The sequence below is a fragment of the Fulmarus glacialis genome, unplaced genomic scaffold, assembly GCF_000690835.1.
Source record: "Fulmarus glacialis isolate BGI_N327 unplaced genomic scaffold, ASM69083v1 Scaffold47755, whole genome shotgun sequence".
NCBI classification, from domain to species: domain Eukaryota; kingdom Metazoa; phylum Chordata; class Aves; order Procellariiformes; family Procellariidae; genus Fulmarus; species Fulmarus glacialis.
In genome coordinates, this window is record NW_009211975.1 from 1 (window position 1) to 1656 (window position 1656).

The 1656-nt window shown below is 40.0% G+C and overlaps 1 protein-coding gene across 1 annotated transcript; it reads right to left on the reverse strand.

The window, feature by feature from the left end:
• Nucleotides 1-965: 965 nt before the first annotated feature.
• LOC104069675 (protein ripply2-like) lies at nucleotides 966-1131 on the reverse strand (the record flags this gene model as incomplete). The annotated part of the gene is made up of 1 exon (XM_009577723.1): nucleotides 966-1131. A coding segment is annotated over one exon (166 nt), but the record flags the coding sequence as incomplete, so codon positions are not given.
• Between the last annotated feature and the right edge of the window lie 525 nt (nucleotides 1132-1656).

A 1656-nucleotide genomic window follows, 5' to 3' on the forward strand; every position in this document is an offset into this window, starting at 1 on the left:
CGCTGTAGCTGCTCCCCACGGTTTGAAGGTAAAAGGTGAGAAGGGCTGTGGGCGAAGACCTGCTCCTCCCTGCCCGGCTGTGTCAGGCCCACTGGGAGAAGAGGTGAGAGGGCAGGCGCTGCAGGGATGCTGTTGACACGCTGAGCCAGCCCAGCCCTCAGCAACACACACACGGGCACTCGGGCCCGGACGGGTTCACGTATGTACGCAAGCTGTACCTGATAGAGGCACGGGCATTTGAATTAAAATTTTGGATTTTTTTGTCACCTTAGGGGCTTTGGCCTGCGTGGTGATTGGTACCAAACTTTGCTTTAATTATCAAAACCAAACTCGCCGTCAAAACAACTCACACTGGACCTTTTTCACATTTCTTGATGTCCACTTTACAAACAAACCTGATAGTTTCATACTGTATTTACGTATAACAATACAGTTCACATACATGAGGCAGCATGAGTGACTTAAGGCAAACCCCTTCTTTAAAACAAAGCCTAGAGTAGAATTTGGATCCTTCTCTCCATGCGGAAAACAGCTGTACTGTTTCTTTTTCATGTTTGAAACTCCATTTAACAGCAGGCACAACATTAGAATACTTAATCCAATGATTCCTTGATATGCTTCCACATGGAGCCTACTAAATCACAATGAAAAAGCTTTCCTTGTGTCCTCAAACTCTGAGGAAGTAACATAACCATAGAGCACTTTAAAGCAAGGCATCCGTTCTCTGCTCCTAAAATTGATGTCCAAGTTACTGTCTAGAAAATATAGAACCTTAGGTAAAAAATACTAATCAATACCTTCCCTGCCTAAAACAGGAAGGAAAAAGGCTCAGATAAAATTACAAAACATTTCAGTTTTATTAAGAATAACTTACATACAAATAAATTATCTTTAAAAATACTATAATACATCTTTATATTAAGTTTAAATTAAGTCTTAAGAAGTCGCATTGGCCTTTCCTGTAATCAGCAATCTGATTCTGTTCTTGCATCTTCTTCCAGCTCATCTTCATCATCTTCACTGTCCGAGTCTTCATAAAAGGAAATTGTAGCTTGAACTGGAAAGTTTTTCAGAAGTGCTTCAGCTTCCTGATATAAGTAATCATAGCACCTCGATTTGGGCCAAAATAGTCTGAAACAAGTATACAATAGGTTTGCTTATTGTTATTACATATTCTACTTGGAGGCTGACAGACAAGAAAGAGCAGTGAAATTCTGTTAAGACAAGCATCTTACAGTTTTTCCTCACATGCTCAATTGCTAAACTGCTTTCTACATTTAAACAGAAAAATATTCTCTGGATTCTGTATTTTCATCTGAAGAGATAGAGATGCACTTAAGGTTCTAGTTTTGCAGCAAAACTACTCTAAAGCCCAAGATCCACTGCATCTGAAACTTACCACTCCAGTACATCATTGACAGTATTACCTGGGGATCCAATCCAAATAATACCGCCCTCACTGGAACTGTTCCTAGGGAATATAATGGGTGTCCACAGGATGCCCAATATATTTGTATTAAATTAGTAGTTTTGTTACTGAAGATCCCCAGCCTAGGTAGTTGTTTACAATGGCGTGAGATAAATCTCAAAGTGAAAGGAATGATAAAGGTCTAGGGGGATCAGACCTTGATATCTCACCCATCTTTCCAAGAAGAA